General features: G+C 39.0%; 1 protein-coding gene across 1 annotated transcript in view; it reads left to right on the top strand.

The window, feature by feature from the left end:
* LOC135208455 (small nuclear ribonucleoprotein-associated protein B-like) overlaps window positions 1-13,251 on the top strand; it is a 34,668-nt gene extending 21,417 nt beyond the window's left edge. The window contains exons 3-5 of the mRNA XM_064240652.1: window positions 6,989-7,155; window positions 12,219-12,480; window positions 13,120-13,251. Of these exons, the coding sequence (XP_064096722.1) occupies window positions 6,989-7,155; window positions 12,219-12,480; window positions 13,120-13,145 (455 nt within the window). The 3' untranslated portion in view covers window positions 13,146-13,251. The remainder of the gene's footprint in view (window positions 1-6,988; window positions 7,156-12,218; window positions 12,481-13,119) is intronic.
* Window positions 13,252-19,194: the final 5,943 nt, after the last annotated feature.

Below are 19,194 nucleotides of genomic sequence, written 5' to 3' on the forward strand. Positions count from 1 at the left end.
AGACAAGAATCTAGACTCGACTTTGATTATCTCAAAAACGTCCAAGGATCATCTGAAGTGGTGGCAAGATCCGACCCAAACTCTCGGAAGGGATGTCCCTCAAGCTTTTGAGCCACGACTAGTGTTGTTCTCAGACGCCTCCATGGTGGGCTGGGGAGCAACACTAGGAAAGGAGGAAGTGTCAGGCATCTGGAGAGGGGAACAGAGGTCCTGGCACATAAACTTAAAAGAATTGGAGGCTATTCGGTTGGTCTCTTCAGTTCTTCGAGAACGATTGGTGAGCCGAGTTGTCCAGATCAACTCGGACAACACTACGGCTCTCGCTTACATAAAAAAGCAGGGGGGACACACTCTCGATCACTGTTCGTGATAGCGAGAGACATCCTTCTATGGGCGAAAGCTCGAAACAATGGTGATCCTGACAAGGTTCATTTCAGGAATTCAAAATGTTCGAGCGGATCTTTTAAGCCGTCGACATCAGATGCTTCCCACAGAATGGACCCTACATCTAGAAGTTTGTCAAGAGCTATGGAAGTTGTGGGGACGGCCGCTAGTCGACCTCTTCGCAACCTCGAAAACGAAGAGGCTTCCGATTATTGCTCTCCAGTTCTCGACCCGGAAGCAATAGCGGTAGATGCCATCCTATGGACTGGACGGGGATGGATGGTGTACGCCTTTACCCCGTTTCAAACTCTTAGGAGAGGTAACAAGGAAGTTTGCGGCGTCGCCAGGAGCGAGAATGACTCTGATCGCCCCCTTTTGGCCCTGAAGCGATTGGTTCACGGAGGTCATGTCTCTTCCTGGTAGACTTCCCGAGACCCTGCCAGAGAGAGTCGATCTTCTCAAACAGCCCCACTTCGAGAGGTACCACGGAAACCTCTCCGCGCTGAGTCTGACTGCGTTCAGACTATCAAGAAGTTGGCCAGAGCGAGAGGTTTTTCAAGATCAGTGGCAGAGGCTATTGCCAATGCGAGAAGAGCTTCCTCTCGAGCAGTTTATCAGTCGAAGTGGACTGTCTTCAGGAGATGGTGTAGGAAGAAAGGTATTTCCTCTCCTCCACGACCTCTGTGAACCAAATCGCTGAGTTTCTCCTGCATTTGAGAAATGTGGACAAATTAGCAGTGCCCACAATAAAGGATATAAGAGCAGCTGTCAGCTGTCTTCCGCCACAGAGGATTAGATCTGACAAATGATAAAGATCTTCACGATCTATTGAGATCGTTTGAGACAACCAAAGTACTACAACCAAAGGTTCCATCATGGAACCTTGATGTAGTTCTAAGATTCTTGATGTCGGCTCCCTTTGAACCTATGCATGCTGCTCTTAGAGACACTACTAGAAAGGCGATTTTTTCTAACTGCTCTTGCCACGGCGAAGAGAGTTAGTGAAATTCAGGCAATTAGTAAAGATGTGGGTTTCAGAGGACACAGTGCAGTGTGCTCCTTAGATCCTAATTTCTTAGCGAAGAATGAGAACCCATCTAACCCCTGGCCAAAAAACCAAAACCTTTGAAATCAAGGGGTTAACAGAGTTCATCGGACAAGAGCCAGAGAGAGTCCTGTGCCCTGTCAGGGCTCTCAAATTTTACATGCAAAAGACCACAGATTGTCGGGTCCTTCTGAGAACTTATGGTGTTCGGTTAAGAGACCCGGCTTTCCTATGTCGAAGAATGCACTGGCATTCTTTTGCGAAGCACCATCACGGAGGCCCATGCGTCCTGCTCGGATGGTGATATGAAGCTTTTGAAAATAAAAGCCCATGAAGTGAGAGCGGTTGCGACTTCAATGGCATTTCGAAAGAATATGGCACTTAATGATATCATTAGCGCTACTTTTTGGCGAAGCAACTCTGTGTTTGCTTCACATTACCTGCGGGATGTGAAGACGGCATATGAGAACTGCGAGTCGCTTGGACCATACATATCCGCAGAAATGGTGTTGGGGGCAGGGAGCAGCACAAATATTACCCTATAGAAAAGGGTAGTGTGCTTTTTAATTTTGGTGTTGGTTTATGGTTGAAGGGTTGGTTTGCTTGAGGCGCCTTCCCTTTCTTTAGCCTAGAAGTTATGGGACTAACTTCAATAGGTTAGGTCAGGTGGTGGTTTTTTAGCTTCGTTGCCCTCACAGTATGGTCAATATGGTCTAGTCACATTGTGGTCACGCCCCCGTTGACAGATCATCTAGAGCGCAACTCTAGTAAAGCAAAAGCAGACTTCGGTGACAGTAATCAAGAAGTCAGCTATGCTAACAGGTAAGGAATCAAGATGTCAATCATCTGCACTTGAGGTGTTTCCTAAATCCTTCTATTCTGTCCCTTCCCACCTCCAATGGTGGGATTCAGCTATATATATATCTGACAGGTAAGTTTCATGAACAAAATGTTTATTGTTATGATACAATAAAGTTTGTTCATACTTACCTGGCAGATATATATAATTAAAGTACCCACCCACCTCTCCTCAGGGGACAGTGGTATGAAAATCTGAATAGAAAATGGGAATGATTCCTGATATCCGCCTCCCAGCGGCGGGAATGGGTACTAACAACCTGGCCGCCCACTGCGTGTGCCGGGAGTTTTGAAATTCTGTTCGGACGTCGGAGAATACAGCTATATATATATCTGCCAGGTAAGTTATGAACAAACTTTATTGTATCATAACAATAAATTGCATTTTTCATTACAGTAAGTTTTTTTTTTTTTTTTTTACACCATATTTTAGGTAGCCTGATGGTGCTCAAATTGGCCTTACTTGACCCAGCACTTGGGCCCATGTGTCTCAGATTTTATACATTCATTGAAAAACCTTTTCTTTTTTAATATCTATTGACCAATTTAGGAGCAAGTATAAAAGATGGATTCTAATATTATTAGAAAGTATTGAAGATTCTAGATAATTTACATCTTTGTTCTTCAGAAAATCCTTTTGTAGAGCATGCAACCCCTTTGAGCAGTGGTCGCCAACCTTTTGAACTTCATGGACCACTAAATTTATCATTTTAAATTTGGCAAACCACTAATAAGAATCAAATAAGGTAAATGCATTTATATAATAATAATAACAAAAGAATTTTTTTTTTATTAATATGAAATGAACCTATTAAATAAAAAAAAAGTTCTGGTTTGTTACAAATTAAAAATTTTTGAAGTTTAAGTATAACACATTTTAGTGTGATACTTGTTCACTGCTGTCTAGGTCTTGCTAAAACAGGGACGGTGACTGTCATTCTTAAAGACTCTGACCCAAAAGTTTTGAAATGTATTTTGTACTTTAAAGCAATAAGAATTCAATACTTGTTCGATGCGGTGATGAAACATACAACATGTTGAGTAAGAATACAATACTTGTTCGATGCGGTGATGAAACAGATACAACGTTGAGTTTTGATATGCATTTTATGTAACTACATTAGGATAAATTCATAGTTAGAATGTTTAATTTACTGTAATTAATAATCCTGTTAGTTGCTTAATGCGGTATTTTTGCTAAATGCTGGATCCAAAATTTTAATGCTAAGTCATCCTAAAATGTTGAGTTGGTAGCACTGGGCTTTCTGTCTTCTGTACAAATGTTCTTTTTATTTTCGTTCTTTCTCTTTTCTCTTCTCTTATTAGTCAAGTCTTTTCTTCGGTAGCCGTGGTTGTATTTGTTAAGGTTCTTTATTGTTATATGGGATAACCTTTATTTATATTGCTTGTGGTTGAGTTTTTTCTTTTCTTAGGAACATATGGTTATATAGTAGATTACTTACACTGGACTTCTGTAGATTCTGAAATCATATTAATTAATTTCCTTTTATTTATCCAGTCTCTCAGGAGTAATAGCTTGGGTACTTGGATGGACTCTGGGCAAGTTAAACACCACTTAGTTTATCTTACTTATCATAAAACACACAATTCACTTTCGGTACACTACACAAAATTCACAGGGTACAGAGAATACACTGAAACAACCTTTCCGGGTAGTGATTCGTTCTTAACTGATCTTTCCTGAGATTTCAAGTGAAGTCTGAACCTATGCTCTCTATTTGAGCTCCTTAATGTCTACTAGGATTCACCCTACTTCTTCTTGAGAGGCTTTTCTAATTTCCGGTGCCACCCCTATGTGAATCTTCTTGGTTGTTCTAATCTACAGTAACCACCCACTTGAGGTGTCAAAGTTCAGATTTTCCCCTGTGCTCATCATTTTTATGTTTTGACGAAGCTTCTAGTGTTTTTGGTCTTATTTTTCAAATAGCTTTGCCAGCATTTGTTTACCATACTTCCTACCTCTCTTCACCTCCATCTACCATAACTACCAGTAGATTTCCCCTTTTTTTTATATATAATTATTTTCAGACTTCTGCTTTATTCTTAACACAAATAGTATATATCAGGGTTGCCTGAAAAGGATTAAGACTACATATAAATTTAAATATCCCAATTTTTCTGTGGACCATCAACATTTTTTCATGGATCACTGGTGGTCCTTGAAACACTGGTTGGTGACTGCTGCCTTAGAGTACCCATGAAGTAGCTTAAACAACAAATCAAAATAGTAAGGTTAATTTTTGGGTTACCTCTTTGCTTAAGCTGCTGAGCCACAGTGAAGGCTGTCGCAAGGAGTTGAGGTTAACTCCACACCCTAAGGGTTTGTGATTTGCTCCTGGTCTTTCATCCTACCTTCCAAGCAATGACTTTGATAGAGCACCAAAGATGAGACAGTTATGAGTATGAGATTGGAGGAGGGTCTTCCTTCACTGGTGCCACTTTTATCGGGCTTTCACTTTTCCTTTCATGAAGCAATTGTAACCTACAAAGTTGCGTGTCACTCTTGTCAACTCATCTTATTCAGTATGTTTATAAAGTGTATGTGCATGATCTGGTCTCCCTTTGGGCCTTGGCTCTTCATTTCCTGTTCCTTGTGGGAAGGAAACTAATGCAGTTGATACTATTTCACCAATTCTTTTTTCTTCTATCGTAGGGCTTAGGGAATAATAATCTTGTTCTTTCACAGGTAACAGTAATCTCCTTGGGAAACATAGGTTCTATCCTCTGTAAAGGACCTGGAATGGTCTCTTGATTGCCTTACTTTTAGAGGAACCAGTGGTAGTTCACATGACTTTGTTATAGCCTTCATGATGGTTTTTTCAGGAGACATCTCATCCTAATCTTTTGATTCTGCAAGAGTTATGTAGTTATTCATTTTAATACATCTGCTTGACCCCGTCGTCTTAGATCTATCATTGTTTCTTTAGTTCAGCTTTCCCTTTGTTGCCCTCAGTCCCTCCTGTGAGGTATGACTAGGTTTCACCTGTCTTTTTGTAAAGAAAGATCTGCCCTGCTTTTTTTGGTAATAGGTGTATAGAATTACTGAACTTTGCTAGATTTTGTACCACCATGTTAGTCATCAGAGTGTGAGATGAGCTGGATACACACCTCTCCTCCTGACATTGTGTTTTTTATCCATACTCTCCAGGCCTTTTTAAAATACTAGGTAGGAGAATACTTTATTCCACTTGTTTTAGCATGTGGTTAAAAGATGTATCTAACCCTTTTCATGTTGAACTACCGTTTAGTTATTGCGTCAGGAATCTAACTTAACAGGGTTGCTTCCTTGTTCTACAAGGACAGCTAAAGGCCCCTGTTAGATATTCCTTGGCCCTATGTTGGTTGCTCATGCAGTTTTGTAGGTTTCCCAGCATTTGGCCATAAGGTGTACGATTGACTAGTATGGGGAAGAGTTGCAGCTGGTAGCAGGTCACTCCTGATCCTTTGTGACCTTTTTGTTGCTGATTTGGCAAATGCAGGTAAGGGGTTTGTGAAGAGAAGCATCAAATGCTGGATATCTTGAACTTCCTTCACACCCATTTAAGCTGTCAACAGTCCAGTCCCTGTTTGTGTTGTTCTGGCAAATGTAGGTAACTGCAGAACTGAACACCTGTTGGAGGGTGTAGGTTTTATGTGTTTTCTCTTCATCCTTCCTTTAACAGTGGAAGGAATTTGTAGAACATGAACATTTATCTGTGGTCTGGGTAATGATATTGCCCCCTACCAAGCTTTACTTCCGTCGATTGACTTGTAACCCCCTTTCATTCTTTTTACTGTATCTCCATTCCTATTCGCTCTCCCACCTTACTTTCCATCCTCTCCTATCAGTTGTTCTGTAGTGCAACTGTGAGGTTTTTGTCTGCTAGACTTCTTAAAACCTTTTTTTCTCTTGGTTGGTTTTTTCGGCACTGAATGATCTCGGGTCCCAGCATTTGGCCTTTGGCCTAAATTTTATATTCTTAACTGTATGGGCAGGATTCTCCTGAACCTATCCCTGATAATGGTCAGACTGTATGAGATGTGGCAGGGATTCACTACCTTGCTCAGATTCTTCAGGAGCAGTTTCAGTCTTGCTTTGTGAAACCAAGCCTAAGTTTTGTATCCTTTTAGGGAAAAATTATACTTTGACGATCATTTTGCATTTTCCCCAGATACACAAACTGGAACTCCTTTTATTTTAATCCCACCTGTAACCACCCCTACATTTGTTGGGATTTGCTGAAGTAAGAGTGGGGTTGATAGGGTTAGTCAGTACCCCACTCATCACTCATCTTCCAACATTACCCAACTTTTTTTTTTTTTTTTTTTTTTTTTTTTTTTTTTTTTTTTTTTTTTTTTTTTTAACTTAGCAAGCATTTGTATCCAAACCAGCTTTTACTTGAGGTATATTCATTTAAAAAAATATATATATGCATGTTTAGAAAAAATGTTAACTATTTTCAGTTATCAATCTTGTCTCTTGAATCTTCATTCGAATCTTTATTCCTTAGTACAGCATTCAATAAAGTGCATCTAACATTTTTGCGGAAATGTATGTGGTACTTCCTGTTTGATGGTTTGGTTAATTGCATTTTATAGTTATTTTTCACTGAGATCACATTCAATTATAAGTATTAACACTAAAGTGTATTACATCCAGATATGAAAACTTTTGAAAATGAATGTTATAATTTTTTTCAGCTTTTGATAAGCACATGAATGTGATTTTGGCTGACTGTGAAGAGTTCAGATGCATCAGGGGCAAGAAAAACAAAGAGGAGAAACAAGAAAAGAGGACCATGGGATTACTCTTACTTCGCGGTGAGACAATTGTCACCATGACTCTGGAAGGACCCCCACCATCTGATGTAAGTGTCATTTTCCATTGCTATACTAGATCCCTTAATGTTGAATTTCCTGAGGTAGTAACTAGTATTAGTCAGGTTTTGATTTTTCAGCACTATGTATGCATAGGGAAAAGTACTAGTTCAGCGTACAACTTAAGGAAGGCATTTGGTAGAGACTATTAAGTACTAGTTTGAGAACTTAGAATTTTAAGTAGATGGGTCTAATAGTACATAAATGTGGCTAGTGTGACTGCCCCTAGGTCTTTAATGTACAGTATATATTCAGTAGGTTATCAACATGCATATTATGTTGGTGTATTTTAGCATACCTTTTTTTACGCATTAAAACCAAAGCCTCTGAACTTCAATGGTTATAAAAAATAATGTAAAAATGTAAAAAATAAATTTAAAACACCATTGCTAAATTTAAGCACTATCATGCACACTCGTAGGACAGCAGTAGGCCAAGAATTTTAGAAGCACAGCGCTGTTAATTCAATGGTAAATGCTCAGCTGTAGTGAAGTGTAGTGGTAGTGTTAGGGAGTAACTTTCCCATTTGAAAAGAGAGAATATTACTTTTATTTTGAAACTTCTAATAGCTTTATTTTTTTTAGCATGATTTGAGTTTTTATTGATAACCATAAGCATTTGTCCTGAGTGCTTTGAAAGAAACCAACTGGAATTGATGAAACTAAGTCTCAAAGCTATGCCACTAGGACTCAGAGCTGTTACAAATGAGGCTTCTAGTTTTTCAGCATAGGGCTGTACACGACAAGCTGCTAGTAGAATCCTCACATCACTATTACTGAAACCCTGGCACTTGGCCAGCATTGGCATTTTATCTCTGTTGAAGGGTGCTTGCCATGAAAGTTAAGATTACTAAAGATTAGCTAAAAACCCTTTACTAATTTGATAATTTTGGAACCCATCTCAGTCAGTTATGACCTCAAGAAACATGGATCCTTATAAATTAGAGTACTACTCATCTTCAGTCTTTGTTGTTGTTGTTCTTGGTAATTTTTTGGCCTTTACGAGTTAGACAACCTTCATGTTCTAATTGGGGAAATGTTTTCATCTCTTGAATCCTACTCTCATTCTTATGCTTTCATCTCCCCAGATGCTTCAAGTATTGAAAAAATTATTAATTTTGCATTTGTTAGTCATTTCCATTGCATCACTGCTAATTCCAGAATAAGTAAATGAAAGAAAGGATAATAACTTGTTAAATTGTAAGTTGAGCATTTTCAGTGGCATTACTTGCACACAATGATTGTGTTAAATCTTTGTATACACCCTTATGCAGCACTGGAAAGAGCATCATCGTGAAAATTATTATAAATCATCCTCTCAAAGTTCTTATTGTAATTAACTTGCAAACAAGTGAGACACTACTAATCTGGGAAGGCAGGTTGTCACCAGTTTCTTCTTGAAACTAGCCCTTAGATTAGTGTTAGGTATGGAAAGCAGTTGAAAGCAATTGATTTAGTTTTTAATTTAAAAAGTTTTACACAACTTCCCAAGGTGATAATTTAGTAGGTGACACCACTTAAAGTTTTACACAGAATTTCCCAAGATGATAATTTAGTAGGTGACAGTTCATGTGATGATAAAGAAATCTTTAATGATGACTGTGGTACTCCTCAGAGACAATATGCATACTGAGCAAACTTTCACAAGAATGACAATGTTTTTCGACATGAAACACTGTGTTTTCTAAAAATATTACATTAAGGTTATGATAGACATGATACTGGATGGTGTGACACCATGGTAATACAGGTAGTGTTCAAGTTGCGATAATTTGTCTTACGATAATCCGACAATACCAATATGACAATGTTTTGAAAATATTTTGAAATTTCGCTCATAACTGTTGCAGGGAACAGCGTTCAGTCAGGCAGTAAGAGAGACCAAATTACAATACGTAGTACATTAACTTCTTTACTGCCATCTCTCTATCCCATTTTCTAGTTTAATAAGTTAGAAAGAAAAGAAAAAGTAAAAGAGAATGTGAGAAGTATTGCTGCTAACTTTATACTCATTGCGTAAATGTGTACAGCCATAAACAACCAAACGAGAAACCACTTTTGCCAAGTATAACCGAATGTGATAACATAATCTATTTTGCTTGTATTTCAACCATCGTACGATAGTAAACAATTACCATAGTTATATTATAAATGATGGTATGTAGAATAGGACTGGTATATTTTTGTTATACCCTTACTCACTATAGATAAAAGAATTTAGTTAAATAGGGTGAAATAAACTCATTTCACCATCGGCCGATTTCCAAACCTGAAGATTGACCGCTATGAGAATGCATACAGTATTGGATACAGTGAAGTAAAGCATAACTTTTTAAAGATTCCTGGAAAAGATATATATTCATTACATTTGTACCTATTCTCTAATTATACATAGCCATCAACAGCCTGACACCGTTTAGATATGACAACGTGGGACAGTCACACCAGATTTTAGTGGGATACCCTTACAGTATGCGCCTGAATCTTGATTCGTGTTATTCAATTTCTTTTTGTACTGAATTATCATGAATCAAATTGTATTTAACTGTAGGCTAGGCTAACTTGTAAGCATTATTCAATTTCTCTTCTGCATAAGTCAATCTGCATTAAACCTAGAGAATTAGATGATGATGATAATTACTATATCATATATGTATAGAGCATACTTTTACTGTGTAGTGTAGGCTAATCTATATTAGAGATATGGTTTTGCCAACCCTTTTTTTTTTTTTTTCCCACACGCCTAACCTAACTAACCCATCTTAAATAGGAGGGAGAATACTGTGCAGTAATTTGTGGACACTGGTGCCGTTTGGAAATACTTAATTACTCTACTGGATGTACAGGCACTGTAGTGATACTGAAAATTGGGTTTTAGAAAGATTCCATGAATATTATCATATTTGATGGTGTAGACAGCATTTAACATTCTTAGTCATCAACTGCCTTGCTTTTTTCCTTTTGCTTTTCAGTATTTCCTTGGGTCTCGTCTCTCTTAGTGCTGGCAAAATCCTTTAAACATTACCTTTTCCTGACTTTTATCTTGTCTGATTAAAGATTAGTATAGATACTGATTAAGGATTAGTATGAATTGTGTGGTTTTGTTAAACTAATAAGATAGTACACTTCATTCATAAGCTGAAAGTATGTAAACTTCCATCTGTGACTCCTGAATTATGAATAATTCTGGGTTTTGCAGGTTTTATTAGTCGAAGTGATGCCGTTTTCCTTTTATTGCTTCTCTAGCAAAGGCGACATTTATCCAGACCATAAGATTAACTCCATTTTGCTGTATGGACATCAGTTTATGAGCAAACCCTCATACTTACCATTAAATTAGTGTTATTACGTACACATGTCAGAGGCCTGGTTTTTGGTTTGGTTTCCGTTTGTCTGTTAGCCATCAAGGAACACCACTGACCCATGTTGTTCATAGTGAAAGGAAGCAGCTGCAAAAAAGTGCAAAAAGGGGTCCCCTTGATGATGCTTCATGCAGATGACTTAGTGTTACTGGTGAATGTGAGGAAGAGGTGGAAGTGTTTAATACATGCAAGAATGGAAGGAAGAGGAAGGAAATGGAAATATGCTTTATTGAAACAGTCTAGGTGATTGGAAAGGAAACAGAAAATGTATAGTCAAGAGAAATATGGCTGTTTAGTTGGAAGGTGAATGAAGTGAGAGTGCAGAATATAGTTAACTGGAAAGGAAGCACAGGAAAATAGTCATAAAAAGCATGGCTGTGTGGTTGTCTTTGGAAAGGTATTTACTATGAGCTGAATATAACAACAGGGGCTCAGTATTACAAAATATGCATGCTACAAACAGGTAGAAAAGGTAGAGTACAGTATCTCCTTTTACCTTTTAGGACAGTGGAACTGGAGTTGAGTGTGTGATCAGAAAATAGCTGCACCTCCAAAATGAGACAGCTGGGTTACTGGTAAATACCAGAATGAACAGTTATGGTACATGATGGCTGTACTATGCTATGCAGCAGAAACTGGGCCACTGCCAACATTGATGGAGGATTAAATTTTGAATAGGTGTCACCAGTGATCAAGGCCAGAGTACAGTGGGAAGACCAATTATGAATGAGAATGTCTTGTAAGAAGTGGTATAAGAAAAGATGGATAATACAGATAGTTGGACATGATGAGATTGGATGAGGAATAAGAGCAGTATATAAAGGAAGTAACATGACAAAGTCAAGTTGGAAGAACCTTGAAATCTGTTGAAAAAGAGAAGATGAAGACACAGTCGAGTTCAGTCATCAGACAGATTGCGCAGGACTGCTCATGAAGGGAAAAGCTGATGGTTAATTTTATGATGATTTTAGCAAAATCATGTAGGAAGTTGTCTTGAATTACTATGGAAATCTTACCTATAGTGATTATCAAGTTTGTCAAAAATGGATTGTAGTATACAGGGAGAACATTGTGACTTGCAGTTGTATTACTCATCCATGTTACAGATGCTCTACGCATTAGAAACTGAAACTGTACAAAAGTATTGCGGTGGAATTTGGTATCCCAAGTTCAATCGTTACTTTACAAAGAAAGAGAGATAGGGGTTGTGTCTTTATAACCAGTAAAACTTAAGGATCGTGACAACTAACTATTTCTGGTTTATAAAAATCTGCCATTAGTTGGCCAGATCATCGGATTCATGTTACCAAGTTGAAAGTGTTTGCCCTTAGGAGAGTAAAGGGTTGAAAAATTTTGGCAAATTGCAGGAACTCTATTCTAGGTAAATTCTTAGTTGGTGTTGTCTATTGAAGTGATGGGTTCAAGTAACCTACGTGGTTTGAAACTAACAGAGCCAAGGCAAAAAATTTTAACCTGTTTGTGAGGTTACCCAACTTTTATAAGCTTTTTTTGGATTTATCTAATGACTAGTTTGAATAACTTTAGTTCAGTGTGCTTATGTCATGCCTCTAATTTTTTATACATCCATCTATCCATTCTGAACCTTACACCTAGGAAATTACTTGTACGTACATGCTTTTGCCTAAGTTTATTAGTTTTGTAGATCGTGTATATTTTTTATATATTTTTTAGGAAGGACCACGTGTGAACTTGGGATCTGGACCAGGTCCAGGAATGGGCAGACCTGCTGGACGAGGAACTGGAGCCAATTTGCAAGGGCCTGCTAGAGGTGTGGGAGGCCCATCCTCACAAATGATGCAGCCTGCTGCTCGTGCAGGACCTCAGCTCAATATGCCTGGAAGAGGGGGTATGCCTGGTATGATGGGTGGAGGAATGCCACCACAAATGGGTCGTGGTGGTCCAATGGGTCCACCAAGTGGCCCAATGATGAGAGGTAAGTTATGGTTTGAGGAAGCTAAAATGTGTAATTCTTTTTGGGTGGGATTTGGAAAACCTCATAACGTTCTACAATACATCTTGTCATATCTACAAACTACATTTTGTAGAGACATTATTAATGATAAGTAGATGGTACTCCCAATCTCAACAGTAGTTAACAGTGTTGAATTTTAAAAGGTACCACAAGAGAGTGCAATAAATTTACTTGTACAAGGTACAAGTTTTATTCTTACCTCATTAGGAAGCCTGGTATATTGCGATATAAGGGATTAAGTGTCACTACAGCTTATATTGTCTTAAAATTTGGCCACCTAAGTTTTTTTATCATTGTCTTAAGCAAAAATTTCAAAAACTAGCATTTTAACTTTTAATTATATTGTTCAGTGAACATTATCTTTATGAATTAAGGATAAAAGAACTGTATTTTGAAATATTTTAAGTCACCCTTTCACTTTTCAGACAATCATTTGTAACCTTCTTGTTAATCCCTTATGTTGTTTAGATGATGAAAGTTTTACATGTTTCCTTCTGAAAGATGTTGAATTTCTTCACTGTAATTTACAAACATCATTATTATTGCTTTGGTGGTTGTGGTGTTTTGTTGCAAAATAAATTAAATTCTTCCCTGTTGCAGGTCCCCCAGGCGGCAGGCCATATTAGCGGATTCTACAGGAAATAGTACTGAAGAGACACTAGTAAACTGATTAGTTTTAAGGAAGTATTTTTATGATTTTATTTTACTCATGAATAAAGGATTTTATGTTTACGTGTTGTAAAAATTCCCTGACTAATTCTTGGTTAAGTGTAAAATTTCTTTATTAGCTAAGTGCAGGAAAAGGATGTTCTTGGAAAAAGGTTTAGCTGTTCATATACGAAACAAACCTTTGGTCTTAACACTAAGATGATCTGGTATCGGCGGGAATTCCAATGTTTTTTTTTTTTTTTTTTTCCCACTTATTTGTGAATATTTTTTTTCCTACCTTTTTTTTTTGGGTGCTCTGTGTTTTGTGTGATCTGGTAGGTTTGAGTAAATTGTGAGATCATGGAGAATTTGCTTCACCAACAGAACTTTTTTCAGGATCCTGCAAGAGACAAAGGAAAGGCCTTGGAGTGAGTGGGTTTCCTCGATCGAGATTCTTAACGGCAGTGTCCATGGATCATCACTTAATGTGCAGTAGGTGACGAGAAAACTTGCTTACAATTACTAACCCTTGTTCAATTTGTTGTGGTTGGTTGGTGGACAATGGAAAAAGTTATGAAAAGGGTCAGTACAAAAGAAAGGAGACGCTGCCATCTTCGGATATCCAAGTGTCTTTGGCTTCTTTTGCATCGGTTATGCATGTTTCTTTTCCTGGATTTGATGTTTCTCATACCCCTTCAGTTTTTTCTAGTGGTTCATTATTAGAAACCAGTAGGGGTTTTGTGTGGTATTGTACCTAATTATGCTCCCTCCTTCTCGGCAGGGAGAGAACATCTCCATCTTTGTCGTATGTTTCAGACTCCGATATGCAGAGGATGGGAGGCATGTGGGTGGCGTTTGGCCTATCAGGTGTACCAACCTTGGAGGGGTTGTCCTATGTGACATCACGATCGTCCCTCCGGGCCTCTTGACTTTGAGTGTCCCTTCTCCACCTGGTCTGCAGTTTATGGGGAAGAATTCTACAGGAATAGCAATGGGGCAGATGTTTCCAGCAACTCAGAATTTGGGAAGTAATTTTGTGGGCCACGCAGGGATACCAGAAGTAACCACACAGCGTCTTCCGTCAAGCCCAGTGATGTCACAACCAAGGCCATCAATGACGTCACAGCCTACTTCCACTCACATCCTCGTTGCTGAAAGATGCGGATGTGCTTTCAGACTTCGTAACACATGCATTTATGTAAAAGTTACAAGCTTGGAAGCAGAAGATGAATAAGACACACAGAAGACGGAAATCGTTGTCGTCATCTTCATCATCTAGTTCAACGTCATTACGTGTACCAGTCAAGCATTGGAGGATAAGGGACATAGTGGCTGATCTACGTGCCAAGAGGAGATTAAACTTTTTCGAGTCGCGACTGTCACATATCTGTCAAGAACAAAGTGGGGAAGGCAGTGGCTGGTACAGGTAATGACAATGATGTCCGTCATTTAAGAGACGTTGGCACGGCTGAAGGGTTTGTCGGACACTGGGATGAAAACGGCTAGGACTGCGATGCCAAAAGTGATGGAAAAAGTTTTGTGTATACACTACTGATGTTAAGGGAATCAACAGTGGGTAGGCATCAGTCTTCAAAGAATGGAGAATAAGTACCAGTATCTCCAGTAAGACCTTTCAAAATACGAAGGATGGATGATAAAGCTCCCATTAAAAGGTCAAATAATACAGAGTTGGTAACCCCTCCAGATACGTTGATGGAAGTGGTGGCTTGACTCTATACCGGAAGATTAAAGTCAACTTCTCCAATGGCCGGGGCGGATAATAGCCCAACTGCTGTGGGGAATAATAGTAGAAACAGAATGTAAGTTATACTTCACGGGAGCTGTCATCGTGGAGAAATAGACAGAGTTCTTGCTCTAGATCGAGGAGTGTTGAAAGATTTAGGCATGTGTTCTGGCGGCTATTCAAGATCAAGCCAACAGCAGCCATCAGAGATCATAGATGCTGTGGTTGCAGTTTAGGACTGCTGTGAATCATGGACGTATGTCATGATAGGAGTGAGTAACCTTTGTCTGTGTCTGAACAGAATGTTTTGGAAGCAGATGAAGGGGAGAATCGGGAGTTTCTGGCTTCTTATGTGAAGGTGATTGACTTGATTCATCAATTTTATAATCTCTTGAGGTCTGAAACCCCATCCAGCATAGCTCCTACAGGAATTGAAGCTTTATTGGGACTGAAGAAGGATACTAAGGTGTCTTATGAATTACCGTCCTCAAGTCATGCAGTCTGTGTTACAACATGTGAATGTATGGATTTCTGGAAGGGATAATTCTTTAAGATCAAACAGATCACCCAAGTTTCTTCCTCCTCCGTTACTGAGACACAGGAAATATGCGACACCTGTTGTTCCGCTACTAGGGAGACAAATCAATCCAGATATGGTGAGATTAACCTTGGATCAGGCGAGGATGGAATGCCCCTCTCTGACTTGTCAAGAAGCTGCTACATAGGAGGCAATGGCTTCTTGGTCAGACCTTTGATCAACAGCAGTAGCTAAGGTTACATCCTCAGTCAACCAGGGGATTAGTAGATGAGTCAATGTTTATCAGATTGCTTCAATCTGGTTTGAAAGCAATTTCATACTTGACAAATTTGAGTGCCAATGTATGGGCTAATATCCTGTTGATGAGGAGAGATACAACATTGGCTAGATTAAGCTGTACTATAGGAGGAATAATGGTTAGGAGACGCCTTGCTACGGGATACGTGAAACCACTCAGGTCGCTGGCCGCCATATTGGGACTGGGAACTTAATCCCTGGGTCGACCGTAGGAGCGTGACCTCGTGATAACCTAGGTGTCACTCAATTACTTTTAGTTTAATTGAAAAATAAGGAAGATGATGTGATTATACTCCAAACCATTACTACTTGTCAATGTTCAAATAAAATAGTAGCTTATAGTAGGAGATAAGGTTAATAGTTCCCAATACCAGGAGATAACAAACAGTAAGGAATTAGAAATTAACAGACAATTCCTTTAAATTTGGGCCAGTAATAGACTATCTGTATAAGATAATGGAAAAGTTTGCCTTGCATTTCTGAGTAATAGAGTATTATGTATGATGAAATAATTAACTTCTTTAAAAGAATGATAAAATGTCTATCAGTTTTGGCCTCCATTTATGCCATGAAAACGTGCATTATGAATATAAAAGATGGGGAAAATAACAAGCGTTTCTATTAATCCTTATGGTTTGGTCTCTCTTTTGCCTTTCCTGGGCGTGGCTGCCACGCGGTAAACTGGCTTCACTTTGCTGAACGGTCTGACCCATGCGGGGCGTCTCCTAACCATTACTCCTCCAAGGTTCCCCCTCAGCAACCCTCTCCAGATCTGCTGTTCTCGGAAGCGCTAGAATTAAAAGCAGCTTTTCTAGGACCACAGGAGTTCCGGGAGAGAGTGAAGGACCACTCTGTAGTATTGATGTCAGACAACACCACAGTAGTAGCTTAATTACACCTGATGACGACGGTTCAACTTCATCCGTGGGCTGTAGAGAATTTAGTAGATGACAGGGCAAGGTATATTACATGGAAAAGGAATGTAATAGCCAACAAATTGAGCCACGATGACCAGATTCTGGGAACAGAATGGTCCTTACATTAGGAAGTGGTAGACAATGTTCATCTTGTGGAAAAGGCCGATCATAGAACTGTTCTCAACGAAGTACAACAAAAAGTTGGAGATATATTGTTCAGTAGTCCCAGAGGCAACAGCAGAAGATGCTTGATAACACCCATGGGACAATCTGGGTGTTTATGCATTTCCGACGTTTTGTCTGATCGTCAGGTTCTGAACAAGGTTATGCGGTCCCAGAATCTAAAGATGACCCCTGGTAGGTCATTTGTGGCCGAAGGCAGAATGGTTCCCGGACCTGTTGGAACTCCTAATAGATGTTTCGAGAGAATGCCTCCCTGGAACAACCTACAATGTCAACGACCTAGTAGGTGCAGTTCCTGTCACTTCACGGGTGGAGACTTATCAAGTACCTCCTGTGAGAGAAGGCTTTTCTCAGAAGGCAGCATCGTAGATGGCAGGACACTGAAGGTCACCGACAGCTGTGTACCAGGGAAAATGGGCTGTCTACCGTGGTTGCAGCAGGCCACGGATAGAAGCTTGACTGAAATCAGTCTTCTTGTTGGCTCTAACATCGACCAAAAGAGTAGGGAAGTTACAAGGTATGTAATATGTAGTAAAGCATTCCAGAGGTTGAAAGTCTATGGTCTTTGAATTCATACCAGAATTCGTAGCAAAAAATTCAAAATCCATCTGTAGAAGATGACAGATTTGCCTCCTTTACCATACCTTCTTTGAGAGAATTAGTGAATGATGACCCTGAAGAAATTTTATCCCCTGTCAGGATACTACGAGCTTACTTAAAAAGAACATAACATCTCCGATTGGGATGCCGAAGACTTTTTGTGAGTACAGGACGGGTCGAGAAAAGAAAGTGTCCAAGAGTACAATATCGTTTTGGTCGAGAGAAACTATCAGGAATGCATATTTGACAAGCTGGAGTGTCAAATAACCTTGGGAGAGCTAGAGCTCACGACATCATTGGCTTGAGCTCCTCTTTGGCATTCAAGAAAAATATATGTTAAGAGGATTTTGAAAGCTAGTGTTTGGCTATGTCAAACAACTTTCACTTCCTTTCATTTAAAAAATGTCCATAGATTCTTGGACACTTTTTTTTTTTTTTTTTTCTTGGGTCCGGTGGTGGCTGCAGGTCAGTTAGTATCTAGTCTTAAGATGAAGGTATGAAAGTAGAATGAATGAGATGACTGGTCTTGCTTCTTTAATACATTTTCTATCTACTTCTTGACCCACGGACAGTAAGAGGGAGAATACTATCATAAGTTGAAACGGACTAGATACAGGTGAGTGAGGTAGCCATGCTGTCAAGGTAATCAATAGCATAGGATGCTTTTCAGTAGCAACACACCCTTCTGTGTAGTAGAGAGAGATGGGTGATTATAAACCCACGTGCAGGGACGTGTGTTTCGCATAAGAACAGATAGCTCTCCATTGTCTTAGAAAATGGTTATTCTGAAATGGATTAAAGGTGGCAAACTCCCAGTCAATTAAATATACTTACCTCCCACCATGAGTAAGACTATCCTAATGTTAAGGCTGAAGGGTTGTTCCGTATATGAACATAAAGATTTTTTAATCAATTTGTATTTTTCATGACTAACAGACTTGTCTTGGCAAATAAAGGCCCACATTGAACCACCCCTCTTTGACAGTCAAATTAGGTTGCGATGCCCAGGGCATTGTGGGAACTACCAAATACCCCATGGGCAGGTACAGATGCCAACAGTCCCTGGATAATTTATATATATATATATATATATATATATATATATATATATATATATATAATTAATTTTACGAGATTTCCAGCTGGTGCTAGATGACCTAATGTTAGACCTCAGGTTTGTTAGCTATGGAAAATACAAATTGATTAAAAATTTGGCATTTTGAATGATCTCTTTGGTATGTGAGTTTGAAAGTTCCATATTAGATGAAATAACAATGAAAGGGAGACAGATGGCATGGACATGTCTTTGTACAACCCCTGGGAGAACACAGTATGTTTTAGCTGAGCTCCAGTGACTCAGAGGCGAAAGACTTAGACTGATTTGCATGAGAACTGAGAAAGGAGGCTGGAGATATGACAATGAAACCACAGTAAATACGTTGATCTTGAAATTTCACGGGGCGATTGTGGCACGTGTTCTTGCAGGATTTAACCTTGATGCGAGAGCATGATGGTTCACCCCCCAAGGCCCCCTATAGAGAAAGCAATGAAGTACTGCAGAGAAAAAGAAATTGAAGTAATGAACAGTCTTCAGAAAATAAAGTAAGAAAAAAAAGATTAAAGTTAATCTGTTAATCTTGAAATAATTTGCTCCCAACTTGAATGAAATGGTAAACTAAGTGATAATGAACCTTTCAAAAAGGCAATACGTACTATAATATGCGAGTGGATAGCATAGTTATGGAAAA

Source organism: Macrobrachium nipponense, chromosome 35 (assembly GCF_015104395.2).
Source record: "Macrobrachium nipponense isolate FS-2020 chromosome 35, ASM1510439v2, whole genome shotgun sequence".
Classification (NCBI taxonomy): Eukaryota; Metazoa; Arthropoda; class Malacostraca; order Decapoda; family Palaemonidae; genus Macrobrachium; species Macrobrachium nipponense.